Source organism: Odocoileus virginianus, chromosome 33 (assembly GCF_023699985.2).
Source record: "Odocoileus virginianus isolate 20LAN1187 ecotype Illinois chromosome 33, Ovbor_1.2, whole genome shotgun sequence".
In the NCBI taxonomy this organism is placed as follows: Eukaryota; Metazoa; Chordata; class Mammalia; order Artiodactyla; family Cervidae; genus Odocoileus; species Odocoileus virginianus.
In genome coordinates, this window is record NC_069706.1 from 23,984,253 (window position 1) to 23,999,871 (window position 15,619).

General features: G+C 56.9%; 1 protein-coding gene across 2 annotated transcripts in view; it reads right to left on the reverse strand.

The window, feature by feature from the left end:
* Positions 1 to 4,529: 4,529 nt before the first annotated feature.
* GTF3C1 (general transcription factor IIIC subunit 1) overlaps positions 4,530 to 15,619 on the reverse strand; it is a 78,751-nt gene continuing 67,661 nt past the window's right edge. For both annotated transcript variants that reach the window (XM_070461085.1, XM_070461084.1), the window contains exons 30-37: positions 13,768 to 13,940; positions 12,659 to 12,946; positions 11,761 to 12,020; positions 10,166 to 10,446; positions 8,878 to 9,403; positions 8,165 to 8,216; positions 6,524 to 6,716; positions 4,530 to 5,566 (exon numbers count right to left, since the gene is read on the reverse strand). In XM_070461085.1, coding sequence (XP_070317186.1) covers positions 5,360 to 5,566; positions 6,524 to 6,716; positions 8,165 to 8,216; positions 8,878 to 9,403; positions 10,166 to 10,446; positions 11,761 to 12,020; positions 12,659 to 12,946; positions 13,768 to 13,940 — 1,980 coding nt within the window. In that variant the 3' untranslated portion in view covers positions 4,530 to 5,359. The remainder of the gene's footprint in view (positions 5,567 to 6,523; positions 6,717 to 8,164; positions 8,217 to 8,877; positions 9,404 to 10,165; positions 10,447 to 11,760; positions 12,021 to 12,658; positions 12,947 to 13,767; positions 13,941 to 15,619) is intronic.

Consider the following 15,619-nt stretch of genomic DNA (forward strand, 5'->3'; position numbering starts at 1 on the left):
CTTTGGGAAGGAAGGAGAGGGTGCAAACTGGACGCAGCCCTTTGTCTTACCACTCAGGAAGCAGAGGCCACAGGGGCAGTGACTCGCCCAGTCACCTGGAGTTCATGCTCCCCCATCCCAGCGTCCTCGGCTCCTTTTTTGGCCTCTTGTTGGAGGGAGAGCCTCTTCTCCCCTCCCCTGCCTATCTGGGGACTCAGTTTGCCTGAGTTGCCGCCGGCATCGCGGGCAGAGTAGCCCTTCACAGCCCACCCCAACTGCAGTCCCTCAGATGCACCATCAGAGCCCAGAACACGCCTTCTGTGGATGACGGCAGAGTGAGCACACGTACTTCCCCTCCAGGAGCTCACCATGAGCAAAGGAGAAGAACATATAAACCCACCACAATGAAGCGGGGGTGCAATGGGGGTCATCTGCAGTCTAGAAACATCAACACAGAAATGGGAAACAAGTGGAGTCAAGTCCTTGCTCAAAGGTCACCTTCACAAAGGGGCCTACCTAGGGGCCCTTACTCAAAACCGCAGTGCCTCGTTTTATCATTTTCTGTAACATTTATGTTAATATACGTCTCTTTCTTGCTCCACTTGCACAGGGATTTTTTCTCTTTCATCTACTGCTAGGTCTCAGAGCCTAGAATAGTTCCTGGCACATAGCACGTGCTCAACAAATACTGAATGAATGAATGAGTCAATCAATCAATCAATTAAAGGCAGAGTCATGACTGAGAAAGCAGTGGGCAGAGATCAGGAGGTGAACTGAGCCCAGGAGGGACCCACCTGCCCTTGGTCTTGGAAATGCCCCGGGATAGGACATGAAGGTGAAGGTAGGGGCTTCCTTGGATGTTTGTGAATGGAACAAGAGACAACCCCCAACCCCACCCAGCCTGCCACACTCCACTGCTCACACTGTTAGGGGTCTTACTCCACCTCTGGTGGCAACAGACGTGAGCATTCTCTTTTTAAAAACTGATGGCCCCAGAAAATAAATTTTACATTCTGCAATGGAGGGGGGAGGTCTCTCAGCATCATGCTGGCCACCCACCCCAAGACAAACCCCATCTCTGGAAAGGGGCCTAAGCGGGGAGGGTTTTGAGGCCGGATGGCCTGAGTCGGGAAACCAGGAGATCCAATTACTAGCTTTCAATCTGCAGAAATCATTTCACTTCCTTGTGCCTCAGTTTTCTCATAAATGGAATGGGTATATTGATCAGGACCAGGATACGTGTGAAGTATGGAGAGAGGTGTCTGGCACATTGGAAGTGTTTAGAAAATGTTACTTTGTTATTTTTGTGGACAAATCACCCCCACCCTGACCCCCACTCCCATATACTTTTGTTGATCTCAACCTTAAACGTGGCTGGACAATGAGCTGTATGTGCGTGCATGTGCGTTCAGTCCTGTCTGGTACTGTAGCCTGGGCTCCTCTGTCCATGGAATTTTCCAGGCAAGAATACCAGAGTGGGTTGCCATTTCCTCCTCGAGGGTACCTTCTTGATCCAGGGACTGAACCTGTGTCTCTTGGGTCTCCTGCATTGGCAGGCAGATTCTGGGCCACCTCGGAAGCCCAAACAACGAGCTATTAACACAGACACCTGGAGACCAGACCAGCCCTCAGCAAATGGGGATGTTGGGTTGCTGCTGCCACCTGCTGCCGACCACTGGAACTTGGCTGAGGAGCCCGCTGGAGGCGGGGTCCTCTCTACGCTGAGGTCCAGGGGCCCCACTTGCCTTTGCTTGGCACCGCCAGGCGGCTACACGATTGTCACCGCAACTCAGTGCGGTGGGAGTGGTCACCAGGTGGGCCGGCATTTTTTTTTAATTTTTTTTTGCAGATTATATTTCATATAGGTTATTACAAGACACTGGGTGTAATTCCCTGTGCTACCAGGTAATTCCTGGTTCCCTGCTTTATGTATAGTAGCTTGTATCTGTTAATCCTAACCTTCCACTTTGTCCCTCCCCTTCTCCTTCTCCCCTTTGGTAACCGTGGTAGGTTCTTTTTTATTATTTATTTATATTAGGTTCTTTTCCATTTTTTCAATTTAAAATTTGTTTTAAAAATTCTTATTTATTTTACTTTTTTAGTAGGTTCTTTTTTAAATTCAACAAGGGCTGAATTCTACTTCCTGGTTGGGTGGGCCTGCATTGGGCACCAGGTGGTGGGGGTGGTGAGGCCACACTAAGCAGTGAGATCACATGTGTGCACACACACACAACACACATACGTACAGGCACACGTGGAAAATTCCCTGGCATGAGTGGGTCCAGGACCCAGGGGAAGGGTGGGTAGTCAGGTGAAGGCAGAGGACAGATCGCTCAGCCCAAGGTTCTGGGTGGCCCTGGGCAAAGTCAGGCTGGAAGCGGGGGAAGGGGATGTGGGAGGTGGCAGCCGCCAGACAGTGACATGTGAGCGGGCTCCAGAAGGGAGGGAGGCGGGGCCCGGGAAGGCAGAGGAGGAGATGCTCATTGGGCAAAACCAGGGAGCAGCTTCAGTGAAGAGGGAGTCACATCAGGACCTCAGTGCCAGGACTTCCGCCTAGAGACTTACTTCGTAATGCATAGCTATGTGCAGACACCGATGTGTGGGGGCACTCCAGGGTGAACCACCGCTGGAGCCGTGTCAGTACGCAAAATGCCATCACAGGTCTGTGTTTTCTCAGGGGTGGGGATCATAAAAGGTATGGAAATGCAGAGAAAAAGGCCTGGAGAAGAAAGCAGCCTGCAGGTTTAGCTGTTTAAAAGAGAATGGGTTAACTATGGCTTAGGTAAGTAAAAAGGAGTAAGAATGGAGTGTGGAGGGACAAGGAATCCAGAGGACAGACCTTCGGGGTCTGGGGCGTGCTGTCACTCGGGGTGAACAGGACACGACCCCTCGTGTTTTACTAGGTAAGTGAAACTTGTTTAGTTGTGTCCGACTCTTTGCGACCCCATGAACTGGAGTCCATTGAATTCTCCAGCCCAGAATACTGGAGTGGGCAGCTGTTCCTTTCTCCAGAGGATCTTTCCAACCCAGGAATCGAACCCAGGTCTCCCACATTGCAGGTGGGAGGTTTTACTAGGTAGTCAGTGTTTAAAATCTTTTTTCTTCTAAACATGAATTCCTTCCCACCCTGGGCATGCAGATTTTAATTTCCCATAGTTCCTACCCTGCCGAGTATTAGCCAGGCCACTTTATACTACCTGCCTGGCCCTGAAGCCATCTGATCTCATAGCTTCTGGTCTACACTTCTGGTTTTGCAAACCCCAGGTGCAGAGCTTGGAAGGGCAGAGAGCTACCTTGGATGGGGGCTGGCTGAGGGGGTGGATGGACACATGGACAGATTGACGGATGGGTGGGGGGAAGGAGGGAAGGAGGAAGTCATCCTTGTACAGGATGACTAGATGTGGGAATGTGGATCACAGAAATCCCCTCTCTCTACTGGAGAGCTGACTCCTCGCCCCTGTGTCCATCTCCCAGACACGTGCCCAAACTGTCCCTCCTTCTGGGGACACAGGGAAGAAAACAGACTTGACTGAGTCCTACTACGTGCTTGTCTTTGGTGTTCTTCAGCTCATCTGGCCCTCCTGTGAGGGGGACAGTCTATCCCCATTTCTCAGATGAGAAAACCAAGGCTCTGGGATGGGAACATCAAGACTGGATCCCAACCCTACCTTCCTCCTGCCACGAAATACATTTCCACATAATCAGCATCTGTATTTTCTGTTTATAAAGCAAATCATATCCATTATTCTACTTGATTACCCCAGATCACCCCAAATGCTATTTTTTCACTCTAGAGTAAAAACGAACAAAGAAGGAAAAAAAATGATACCAAGACTTGGCCAGGTCTTGGCAGTGCTGGGGGCGGGGGGGGGGAGTTTCACTCTCAGGACTCCGGACCCCATGCCTCCTGTCCTCTGCCCCATCACCCTGGAGTCTGGCCTGGGGGCCAGGTCCTCGGCAGAGAGAAGCTGGAAACCCAAGGCTGCCAGGTGGGCCGGGCCGTGAGCTGCAGGTTAAAGTGAGAGGAGCTCTGATGGGCCTGAGACCTGGCCCGGGGGTGGGCCAGCCATGACTGGGGGGGGCATGTCCCATACTTGTGACTGTCACATGCAGTATTTCTAGATCTTTCCAGAGAAGACAGAGATCTGGATTTTTTTACAAATGTGACACCTCCAATTTTAAAGAAATGTTGGTAACTAATTAAACAACAACAAAGAAACTGTGAGCAAAAGAGATCAGCTGTGGGCCGAATCCATGCTCCAGGCTTAGACCTCAGCAGCCTGCCGGCATCACAGGCTGTGCACTCAGCCACAGGCCCGGCCTGGACATGGCCAGATGCCTGTTAAGGGACAAGCCGGGGCCCGGCTGAGCGGGAGGAAGGGTTTTGAGGCAGCGGTGTGTGGTGAGGCAGCGCCTGGGACGGGCCGAGCCGAGCTCACCTCCAGCACCCACCTTCTAGGGTTTTTACCGAAATCTATTCCCAGCTGTTCTGTGGCTGAAAACAAGGAGCCCCTCGGGGTCAAAGATTCTTTAGGAAATACAAAACGAAATGCATTTTACTTCGCTTTAATTAAAAAAAACATATAAATACATGCCAGGGTTTTTTTTTCAATAAGGAAAGAGGCTGGAAAAAAAAAAGACAAATCCCAAACCTACAGGGACTCCCCGTTTCCAGGCGGCAGGAGGCCTGGGGGTGGCTTGCAGGCTCAGCCCCGGCTCAGAGGTCAGGGGTCCTGCCTCCAGAGGAACAAGTCTCAATGGCGGCCCTGGCAGGCGGTCACCCAGCCTGAACTCTATGACATGTCCCCACAAGGCCCTGTCCCTCAGGCACGGGGGATTTCTGGGGAGCACAGAGAGTCCTCCATGATGGGGTGGCTGGAAGCTGGAACGTGAGTCTGCGTGGATGGGGCAGACTCCCGAGGCCCACAGCTCCTGACCCCTCACTGGCCAGCGGGCAGATGTCCATAGAGAAGGCTCAGGGCCTGGGCAGGCAGCTCTGCTCCCGAAGGGCAGGATCATTTCAGAAGCCCTTGGAGGACCAGGCCACTGGGGCCTCTCACTTACCACAACCCAGGATCCAGAGAGGCTGGAAACAGGAGGAGAGCAGGCGGGGAGCGGCATCTGCAAGCTCCCCCACCCAGCTCCGGGAGGACAAAGCAGTCCTCAAGGCCAGCCGCGGACAGGCTGGGAGCAGGCGGTCAGGCGGTCTGCCGACCAGAGTTCCAGGCCAGAAACCATAGTCGGGCTGGGCTGGGCACAGTGTTCCCGTGGGCGGGATGCAAGAACCCCTGGGTCCCGACCTTGCCAGGCCGCACCCCACAAGTGGGCAGAGGCCCCCCAGGAGAGAACACCCGGGGGGCTCGCCAGGACCACACGGGCCTCAGAGGTGGACCCACTTGTTCCAGTTGACCTCGTTGGGGAAGACGCGGCCGAGGCGGATGGTGCAGTCCAGCGTGGGCTCGTAGAACACCACGGGGCTCTCGTCCAGGCTCAGCGGCGCCTCTCCCACCGGCGGCTGGGAGAAGAGTGAGGCGGCCGCGGGCTTCCTCAGCACGCACTTTTTAATGCAGCCCAGGGTCTCCAGCCCCTGCAGTGGCAGAGACAGATCGGTTTCCAGGGGCATTTAAGGACCACGTCCTCTGTACCCAGAGCGGCCTCCCAGAACAGGCACATGAGGGTGGCCTTGAAAGACGACCAGGGATTGACCAGGTGGGTTTAAGCAAGAGCCCAGGGCAAGAGAGAGAAGGGCATGGCCAGCATTTATACAGCGGGCCCGTGTTGTGCAGGGGCTGCAGACAGGCTTTCAGATGGGGTTGTTTGGCCCAGACCTGCTGCGAAGTGCAGGGAACCGTGCACTGAACTTCCTGCTCTTGGTTCTGTCGAGGAGTTGGAACTCCTGTGTACACACGGCTGGAGCCCAGGGCGGCCATCAAGCTGAGCTGCCCTTAGGAGACCGTAGGCACCTCACCAGCTCTCCCTGCCACTCGTGAGGGCTGGTCACTCACCTACCTGCCGGTCCCTGTGGGCCTGCAAGCCCTTGAGCCCTGGTCTTGAGAAAGGGTCAGAGATAAGACCCCGGGGATGCTTCAGTGTAAGCCTAGGCAGCAGCTCGGGACTAAAGGAGGGGAGGGATGGCCTGGGGCAGGAACCTGGGGCAGGGGTGGGGGCTGCAGGAGGCTGAGTGCTGAGAACCAGGGCTGGGCGCTGGCAGCTCTAAAGAGCAGATGGAGGAGGAAGGAAATCAGCGTGGGGCTTGGCTGGTGCCATGGCCTCGGAGGGCAATGGGGCCGACCTCTCTGGGCAGGGGGGCGGGAGTAAGCTTTGGGGGTGGGTGGGGGGTGGGTACCAGGGGCACAACTCTTCTGAGGAGCTGGCTCTCTGCAAGGGGGCCAGTGCACCCTCACAGGCTGAGCTGGTAATGCAGTGGCCGACCCCAGAGCTCAGCCAACGTGCCCACCGCCCCCCGCCCTCTCAGACCCCGGAAGGGGAAAGGTGCGGCAGGGGACGGGGACCCAGTGAGGACCCTCCCCGCCGAGAGGCTCACCTGGAGCAGCTCCAGCACGGCCAGCGGCTGCAGGACACCCCTATAGTGCTGCAGCAGGCAGCTCTCGGGCACGCCGGGCCTGGTCATGATGTGGTACAGCACCGCCTCCATCATGCCCTTGACCACCGGCGTGTTCAGGCGGCCGTCCACGATGCGCCACGGGCGCCCGATGAAGCGCACACTCTCGCAGTCCCTGCGGGGGGACGGGGGCGGCGGAAACGGGCATCAAGCTTAGTGGGGGAGGGAAGACAGCTGATTCCACGTGGCTCCCACCTCGGGAGATGGGACACTGAGGCTCGGCCGCCAGGCCCGCTGGTGGGGCTGGGGACCACCTCCCTCCTATTCTTCTGCTTCCCGTTCTCCTGTCGCCTGCAGGGGCGGGCCCCAGCCCCTTCATCACCCCACACTGGTGGGGCAGGGAAGAGCCAGGACTTCTAGATTTACCAGCTCTCTCTGGGACATGATACAACCTGAAGGGTTTTTTTTTTTTTTCTTTTGTAGGGAGGACATGACAGTACTCTTAACCTAGCAGCTGGTCCCCTCATTTACCATACAGTGTAAATTCTGCTTAATATAACTTCTTTTCTGCTTAAGCATTTGCATGATTATTGGTGCTTTGAAGTCAATTCTAAAATGCGCGAGTTATAAATGCAGAAGAAAAGAGTCAACCTCCCAAACCAAACCTAACAAGGACCCCTGAACTGTTTTCTAAGGCTGAAAGTAGATTTCAGTTCCACCTTTGCTATAAGTTGACTCCAAACATCTGGAAGAAAATGGAACTGTCTGCATCTTTGTATTTATTACTTGGTATCTTAAAGCTTATTTTCATTAACAACAACAACAAAAATGGCCGCATCCCCTTCTGACCAAGCTCACAGGTCTGTATGCCCAAGCTCTGCTTCTGGGCTGTATTTGAGGGTTCCAGGCACACTTTCCTCAGAAGGTTTCTACTAAAAACTAGAGCAGTGACTGGTTTAGAAGTGTTAGTTGCTGAGTCATGTCCAACGCTTTGAGACCCCGTGGACTGTAGCCCGCCAGGCTCCTCTGTCCATGGGATGCTCCAGGCAAGAACACTGCAGTGGGTTGCCCTTCTCCAGCGGATCTTCCCAACCCAGGGATTGAACCCGCGTCTCCTGCAATGCAGGCAGATTCTTTACCATCTGAGCTACCGGGGAAGCCTGACTGGTTTAGAAGGTTTTTACTAAAAACTAAAGCAGTGACAGGTCTGCCACACAGTCCCCAAGTGGGACACCCCAGGCGGGCTGGACAGCTGGCTCTGACCACGTGACTGGGCCGCCCAGTCTGAGCCAGGAGAACACGGGCCCTTCAACCGAGGCTGATGTACACACTGTGGAAGGTGCCCCCTCAGACTCCTGTGACACCACTGTTCCCAGCAGACAGGGCGCTACAGCCGTCAGCACTGCTGGCCTCATCCACCTCGGGCAAGGAGTGCCTGCCTGGTCCCTGGGGGGGAGCTCACAGTTCCTCAGGTGTCTAAGACTCCCGGTCGAGAAGCGCTGTGCCTGACAAACCTTTGTGAAAGACCTCCGGTAACAGTCAACCCCGGACCTTGGACACCACCCTCCGAGGCTCTCACCGCCCCCTCCCAGCCCAGGCTGCCGGAGTCCAAGCCACACTCACCTTTCCCATGCCACCTGGGAGAGGTTGCCAGCCGCAGAACCGTCTGCCAGACCTGACAAGAGGGGAGAGGCGTGGGAGACTGCAGAGGCGGGACCCACCCATCTCTCCCTCCCCGTTTATCCCACAGGTCCTTCTGGGTCTGGCGGTAAGGTCATGGGCACAGAGACAGCACCTCCCTCCTCAGGGCGGTGGAGTGGGGGGGCTGCACCCCCAGGACAGTATCAGATGGGCAGACGGCGGGGTACCAGTCTGGGGGCTGTGTCCGGGGATGCCCCAGCCCCAGGGGAGCGAGCGAGTGCCTATCTTTCTCTAGAAGCCCTGACTACATAGCTGGGTGTGCAAACCCCTGGGAGAACTCCAGCAGAGAAGAGGAAAGGAGTGGGGGGGCACCTGCCAAGGCTCCCGGGAGGCGAGAGCCTTCCCCTTCCAGCTTCCTGGCAAGGACGCCTCAGGAAATGCCTATTTCCAGAACCACAAGAGAGCCACCTCCTTGTAATTAATTCAGAGGTCAGCTAAGGAGCACGAGGCCCCTGCCCTCTAGGGGGAAGACGAGTGTCAGCAGGCAAGAGCCTCCCCCTCAAAGTCGAGGCCGAGGAAAGCTGACGGAAAGGCCCTCTTGTGGTGTCAGCAGGCTCCTGACGCTGTGGGCCCTTCAGGCCGCGTGACAGAGAAGGGGCGGGTGGGGGAGGCGGGGTGGGGACAGGGTTTGGTACCTCTGGTGTCCTCAGGGGCCTCCGGAAGCTGGGCCTGACAGCGCAGCTGCCCCTGGCCTGGGAAGCTGGGCACCCCGGCACCCTCCTGGTCCCCCGGCCCGGCTTCCGACACGCCTCCGTCCTCAGGAGCCGCGAGCAGGGCAGGCGCCAGAGTTCCCAGCTCCTCTTCTGCTCTGGGCCCTGGGCTGGGGGCCGAGCGTATGTCCAGGAGTGCGGGCCTCTTCGCGGGGGGCTCCAGGGCACCCTTGGGGTCAGCACCCCCGCCCTGGCTGCTCGCGTCAGCGCCGGCCCAGCTGCCTCGCCTCTTGGTGCTCTGAGAGGGCGGTGCCTGCCCCTCTGGGGGGTTGTCCTCGCTGGAAGGCCCCTCGGGGGGTCCGGCCCGGGGGTCTTCTTGGTGAGGGTCAGTGCCCTCCTCCTTATCTCTCAGCCGCACTGAATGCAGGAGCCAAGGATGCGCGTTGGCCATAGTCACCAGGCGCGCGGCGTTCCCGCCGACTTCCAGCACCTGCTGGTGCTCTAGGAGGTCCTGGGGAATGAGGAGACACAGGGGTCTGCAGGGAACCCCAGGGTCACTGGGGCTCGCTTCCCCTGCCTCAGTGTTTTAAGCATCCTGAGCCAGTGGCCAGTCCACCTCCTTAGGGCAGGTGACCCTGCCTCCACTTCTTGGAGCCACAGCTGCGCCCTCAAAGCTGATGCGACCTTACCAGTCTCCTTCTGCCCGGCCAGCTCCTCCCAGACTCAACACCCGGGGGTCAAGTGCTTCTGCAAAAACACACAGCCCATGATGCCCCTCCCTCACCTGCCCTTTAAAAATCCTTTGCTGAGACCCTTCAAGGAGCTCAGGGATGTTAAGGCATGAGCTCATGTCTCCTGGTGTGGACCCGCAATGAACCTTTCTCTGCTCTAAATCCTGTTGATTCAGTCTGTCTGGCCTCACTGCGCGTCGGGCACACGGACTTGTGCTAACAAAGCAGTGAGACTGTGGACCAGGGGCAGGGAGTCTGGAGACAGCAGAGAGCTGGGAGGACGAGGCCCAAGGCTCAGGTGCGGGGAGGCTCCAGCCAGCTCTGCTGAAGAAACAGGGCCCAGAGTGGATGGACGGACCTTCTAACTTTCAGGAGAATCTAGGGTTTTAGGCAAAATCTCCGATCTTCAATGATGACAACTAATTCAACTTTTGGAAAAAAATTCCACACACCCCAAACCAAGCCCACCGACAGCGTGCCTCTGGCCCGGGAGGTGCGACTCCTGCTTTCGCTTCTGCGGGCTACCTGGGAGCACAGCTCACCTGGACGTAGTCTGTGAAGGTCCTGGTTCGCTCACTGTCTGTCCTGGCCAAGGGGGAGAACTGTTTGCTCAGCTCCAGTCGGTCCACCCCAAAGCAACCGGCCGCTGCAATGGCCTCCTGGATCTCCAGGGCGGCGAACACGTCTCCGGGCTGGTACCCAGACAGCGCCACCTGGTGGACGAACTCCTCCAAGCTGCACGTGTCCTCCTGGCTGTTTATCAGCCTCGTGAAGGTGTCAGGGAGGCAGGAGGGCCCCACCGTCAGCTCCTCCAGAGACGGGTCTGTGGAGACCGGGAGGACCAGCATCAGCCCGGAGAAGCCCCCTCCCCTCCCCAGACCAGTGCCAAGCGATGCCGAGGCAGGTGCGCTCCAACACGGACTCGCTGCCTTCCAAAAGTCAAGGGTCGCTTTCTGGGTGAACCCTGGCAGTGAAGTTCCTGATACATGCCGCTGGGCCCTTGACTGCAGCCAACTGGATCCCCTGGGCCGTAAGGTTCTCCTGCAGACAACTCACAGTGAAGGGAAGACAGGCGGGGCTGGGGCCTCAGAACAGAGCCCTGGAGCTCCGGAAGGAGTCGGGGGCGGCCCTCCACTCCGGCTGCCTCAGGCCCACCCTTCCTGATGCTCACATGTTCAGGGCTTCTGAGACCCTGTGAGATACCCTGGGACTTCTCCATAAATTCGCACTTTTGCTCACACCACCAGGGCTGGTTTCTACTTCCTGGACAAGGTATCTCTGCTAAGACCACAGATTGCCACATTTTTGCCCAGGCCAAGCTCCCGACACAGCGTGGGATGCTGATTGTGGTTATGCAACTAGACAACCCAGACTTCCCTGGTGGTCCAGTGGATAAGAATCTGCCTGCCAATGCAGGGGACACAGGTTTGATCCCTGGTCCGGGAAGATTCCACATGCCATGGAGCAACTAAGCCCATGTATCTCAACTACTGAGCTCTGTGCTCTGCAACAAGAGACGCCACCACAATGAGAAGCCTTGGCACCACAACTAGAGAAAGCCCACAGAAAGCAATGCAGACGCAGTGCAGCCAAAAATAAACAAACTAGGTACAGAAAAGTAAACTCCTCAACACATGAAAATGAAGGCAAATCAGATGGGCTAGGAAAGAGAAGGGTGAGAAGGGCAGGGATGAGGCCCTAACATTCTCATACGTGCAACGAGGCGAGACTGCCTGATATCGAAGGTGCAGGAAACGGAGGTGAAATTAAGTCATTAACGTTTCAAAGGCAATCAATACAAGAACTCAAAAACGTGTAAAAATTGGAAAAAAAGGAGATAAGAGGTAATGAATATAAGTGGAATACTTTCATAGGAAGAGGTCAAAAGACTTAAGTAAAAAAGACCATGCTGAGTGCTAACCACAGTAGGCACAGTCCACTCCCCAAGCAAGCAGGCACGTTGGCTGCAAGCCCACCCTCCACTGGCCCCCTCACCCCAGGTGGGCTGCTAAGGACAGGGGGGGTTTTCCTTTGCTTTCTGCTTTGGCTTGGTCAGCGGCAGCTTCCCCAGGCAGCCCTGGGAGCCTGGCCACGAGCTGGCGGTCTGGGCTTTGGGGTGGGCGGGGGTGGCACTCACCCGCGAGCATAAGCCTGGTGGGCTTGGGGGTGCAGCGCAGGCGGAACTTGACCAGGCAGGAGTTCACCACGATGTTGTCGTTGGGGCTGAGGTTGCGGTTGCTGACGATGCCAGGGACGCAGTAGCCCTTCATCAGCAGGTAGTTGGTGTGCGAGGCCTGGTGGGCCTTCACCTCGATGCTCCGGCGCTTGGCCCCTGAGCCTTCGTCCAGGTCTTCCTCTTCGTCCTCGTCCTCTTCCAAGGTGCTGTCCTTGCCTAGGCTAGGAGCAGACAACGGACCTGGGTGGTGGAGCCCAGTTGAGCCTTCTCTGCTGGTCTGGCCGCCCCCTCAGGGAGCAGTGCTCTGGCCCTGGATGCCCCCTGGCGTCTGGCTGAAGTCAGGTCAGCAGGGACTGGTGTCCAGAATACTCGCCTCGTCCACCTTCCCATGCTTCCCTCCCCCCTCCTTACACCTGCATCTTTGCAAGGGCCGGTCCTTCTGCCTGGAAACCCTTCCTAGTCTCTGTCCAAAAGACACCCACTTGTCCAGTAAACCCCATCTCAGCTCTCAAGCCCTCAAGGAATGGTCCCCCTTCTCTGCCTTCCCGCCCCTACTGGCCTCACTGTTCTAGGTCCTTCTCTTTGGCCCAGTCCAGCCACCCGCTCCTCTGGCTCCCCAGGTGCCTAGGGGCAGCAGCAGGAGGCGCTGCAGCGGATGCTCGCTGCAATTCCCGGTTCACAGACCCGTGAGCTCCTGGGAACCACCGCTGAGAGCCGGCTGTCTTGGTCCACACGATTCCAAGCACAGGGCAGAGAAACGCAGCACACGTTTGTTGAGTGAATAAAACCCAGAATGAGTGGGCAAAGAAAAGAGCAGCCGCCCAGCCTGAGGGCAAGTGACAGTGCCTGTGGCCCTCACCTCTTAATGACCTCGTTCTCCACCATGGAGCTGTCCACCACGACGATCTGCTCTGGGATCCTGACGTCCACGGAAACCAGGCCCAGGGAGAAAAGGATCAGGGCGGTCACGCAGTTTCCTCCCGGGCCATCCAAGGAGAATGCCACCAGGTCGCTCGCGGGCTCGCTACAGTTCTGGTCTTTGAAAGAGAAGTGATCGGCCTGGTCCTGCTTGCCCGCAGCCAGAAGTCTGCTGAAGAACCGGAACGATTCTGTGCAGACGGTGCTTGGAAACCGCCATGTGAAAATCCTAAGACAGGAAGAGAAGGGGAGGGCCTTTCTGAGCTCGGGGTGCTGGAGGCCTGGGGGTGGACGGGCTGCGGGCATTTCCAATCCTGCCACCGACGCTGAGCACATTGGCTTCTCCCCAGAAGCCCTCTTTCCATCTCAGATGAAGGTGCTGCTCAGCTGAGCGCCTTCAAGGAGGGGCTGTGACTTTTCACCTGAGCCAACACTCTAGGTCCCTTGGTGCTGAACTGGGGAAGATGAATGTGTGTCTGTCATCATCTTTACACAAGGCGAGCCCTGAACCGCTCTGGAGGGGAGGGGACAGGCGTGTGTTCAGTCTGTCTCCACTCAGGGCCTGCACGCCAGCCCTTGCCTCCGTTCAGAGGGGTGACTCTCATTCCTCGTGACAACGCCCTCTTGCCGATGAGCCACAAACCGGGTCTGAACACGAGGGCTTCTGAAGGAAGTGGCTCAGCCCACAGGTCAGGCGGCCTGGTACAGCTCTGAGCCGTGGGGACTAGGTACTGAGATCACACCCAACCAGGAGGGTACACTGTTACCCGGTCTAATTGTTGGACACTCATTTCACCCAACTTGCTTCGAAAAAAGGAAACAAACTACCAGCAGAACTGGTAAACGCCCTCCTACGAGAGACTGCCGGCAGGAACCTTATTCCCAGACAAGGAAGGACAGGCGCTGATGAGAAACCTGGTCCCGGAGGCTGGGTCTTGCACAGGAGGCCACAAAGGGCCCAGGCCGCCCTGCCCGCTGATGAAGAGGGACACCCATCACTTCTGCTCACCTGCGCTCCCTCTGCCAACAGGCCCCGCCCTCCCTGCTCACCGGTGGTAGGCCTGGGACAACTGGTAGGACATGGGCGCGAAGGGCAGAGCGCGGTTCTTCTTGGGGCCCAGCGTGTGGTTGACCCGGCGCCGGTTGACCAGGCTCCTCCGCTGGTAGTCCACGAAGGCCTTCACCAGGACCTGCTCCTTGTAGTCCCGGTACAGGCGGAAGGTCTGCAACACAGCAGGCCGGGCGGGGGTGGGAAGTGGATACACAGAAGCCATGGCTGATCATCCACAGAGGAAGGCTGCTGGTGTTGGGGGGAGGGGGTGTGGCTGAAGCAGCTGGGAGGCCAGAACGGACACTTGGGGTGCAGTGGGAGAGAGCCCAGAAGCAGCCCGCAGCCCCCTGGTCAGCCTTGACCCACCAGCACGTCCCCTTAGAGAGCGCAAAGGACAGACAGGCAGGAACGGCAGGCTGCACCCGCGCCCACTGCTCTGGATGTATGGATGCTGGGAGCCGACACAGAATCATCTCTGATGCCGGGTATCCTTTAGCTTCCACCTGAGCCACTGGCAGCTCTGCTGGGGTCAGTCTACTCTGAGTATGTTCCAGACGCATCCAGGCTGTGCCACCTACAGCCACCGTCTGTCTGGGCCACGCCACGTCACTTCTCCCTATGACTGCCTGCTATTCTGGCTTCTACCCGGGGCCCCTGCCCCCACCTCTGACCGCTCTGCATGGCAGGCAATGTAGCCCTTTTATGCCTACATTGGACCACATGTCCTTCCCTGACTCGAAAGCCCTGATGACTTCCCTCTGCAGGGGGACCTCCCAGTCCTAACAGTGGACCCTCCCTAACCTCATCCCTGTGACCTCCCGCTCCTTGCTGCCAGGGGTGGGGGTCCCTGGAGAAAGGTTCTGAGTCCTGCTTGGGGTCAGACGCCCTCTCTCATGCGTCTTTCCATGCCCTGGGGAAGTCAGGGAGAGTGACAGCCCTTTGGCCCCACTGTTACAGTCCAGGCCCCACCTGGAAATAGAGCTGGAGGAAGGGAAGGTGAGGCTGGGACAAGGCCCCACTGGGACACGGGACCAGGCTCCTGCTGTACCCTGGGGGCTGGACTTTCTCGTGTGACGGGTGGTTGGATCCACCCCTGGGGTTGTGCCAGCTCTAACTCCTACTTGGCAGGAAAGCTTGTTGGGGTCCTGCCCCGTCCACTCTGGTCTACGGCCTCCGGAGGTGGGACTTGGGGTCCATGTGCTATAAGAGCTCTCTAGTTGACTCTGAGACACCCTAAAGTTTGGGACAGCATCCATCTAAACAGATCAGTGGGATAAGAAACAACACCAGCCCTTTGTTCTCTAGTTTCTTTCTTCAGGTTCTAAACTAGCTTGATTTGGTCATGTAAGCTATAGGAACTGAGTTTTAGGTTTAGAGATTAAATACAAACATAGATAAGCTCTACTTGGAACACACTTTTATGATCATTAAAAACAAGAGAAGGGCTTCTCTGGTGGCTCAGTGGTAACGCAGGGGACATGGGTTTGATCCCTGGTCCAAGAAGATTCCACATGCTTCAGAGCAACTAAGCCCGTGAGCCCCAATTGTTGAGCCTGTGCTCCAGAGCCTGGGAGTGACGAGTGCTGAGCCCACGTGCCGCAACTACTGAAGCCCACGCGCCCTAGAGCCTGTGCTCTGCAACGAGAAGCGTGCTTACTGCAACCAGAGAGAAGCCCACACAGCAATGAAGACCCAGCACAGCCAAAAAAAAAAAAAAGGGAAGCATGGGTTCAGGAAGCAGACTCCTCTCCACGGGGGCCTTGGAGCCACACAGACTCAGGTTTGATGAATGAGCTCTGGGATCTTGGGCATGGGCTTTTTAACTTCTCTGAGCCAAGTTTTCACACCTAT